Below are 1203 nucleotides of genomic sequence, written 5' to 3'. Positions count from 1 at the left end.
AGACAACAACACCAACACCAAGCCATACAGCTGACCGGAGCAAAACCTCCCCATTATTAATAAAGCATCGCACCGTTGTTTTTTGTTGTTGTTGTTGTGGTGGCGGTGGTGGGGGTGGTGGAGGTGGTGTTTCAGCTTGTTTACTCGCTTCTCACTGGCTTTCATAGAATTGGTCAACATGAAAACTGGAACTCACACCGATCAAATTGTACAACAAACAATGCAAAATTTGGTCGAACAGCTCAGCTTGTGCCCGTCGGCATGCTCAACTATCGGTTGTACATCTGGTTTCCAATAAGCTGATTTCCACAGCAGCAGCAGCAGCAGCAGCAGTACAAGCACAAGCAGGAGCACAAGAGAAGAATTGTCGTCTAACAACAGCCGACGCAACTGATGCCAGCGACCGTGCAGCAGCTTTTGCCTCCCAAACAAAAGCACGGATAATTTTCCAATTGCCTCCCTTTTTGCAAAGCTATGAGAAGAATTTAACCATCAGCAAAAAAACGACCACACTTTTGCATTGCATACATTTGTCAATTGATCACATAGATGATATTGGCCTTCATCGATTTTAACAAAAAATTTCAACTCATACATATTTTCAAAAACTATGCCAAAATTAGCCGATTCAATTGTTGCAGTTTTACCTTTGGGGGAACAATTCTCTTCAACGATGAAAAAAGCAAAAACAAAAAACAACTTCCGCTTCTACGACGCTGTAACACAGTGCGAGCTGTTTTGTTTGTTTATTTACTTATTTGAATATTTCACAACAATTCAGTTCATTCAGGCTTTTCCCATCATACCTGTAAAAATGGACCAAACAAACGATCGGCTAACTGAAATTTATATCAACCACTCATCAACGACAAAATGTACAACGTTCTTCTTGAAATTGATCAAATCTGATTAAATATCACTGCAGCAATTTTTCAATTTACTGAAGCTTCCGATAGTCGCGGTTGGATGATCGTAAAAAGTTCATTTCCTTACTTTAATAATCGCAGCAAAGCTAGCAGTAATTTATTGCAGAACAATCGCAATCGCAACTAAAATGCCAGTACTCCTATACACAAATATATATATATTGAGATAATGCCGCGATGCCACTTTCTTTATTTTTTATCTCCTTCTTCGAAGTAACTAACGCTTCTACTGTCGAACCAATGCAAATACTGAAATTTTATCAAGAACCAAATTATG

At 39.1% G+C, this 1203-nt stretch overlaps 1 protein-coding gene across 1 annotated transcript; it reads right to left on the bottom strand.

Annotated features, from left to right (window-relative positions):
• Positions 1 to 265: 265 nt before the first annotated feature.
• Tsp_14236 (conserved hypothetical protein) lies at positions 266 to 1175 on the bottom strand (the record flags this gene model as incomplete). Its single annotated transcript, XM_003367944.1, has 3 exons — positions 266 to 472; positions 807 to 839; positions 1073 to 1175. Coding segments are annotated over 3 exons (343 nt in total), but the record flags the coding sequence as incomplete, so codon positions are not given.
• Positions 1176 to 1203: the final 28 nt, after the last annotated feature.

The sequence above is a fragment of the Trichinella spiralis genome (assembly GCF_000181795.1).
Source record: "Trichinella spiralis strain ISS 195 chromosome Unknown Scfld3405, whole genome shotgun sequence".
NCBI lineage: Eukaryota > Metazoa > Nematoda > Enoplea > Trichinellida > Trichinellidae > Trichinella > Trichinella spiralis.
This window is presented reverse-complemented; position numbering and strand designations above follow the sequence as displayed.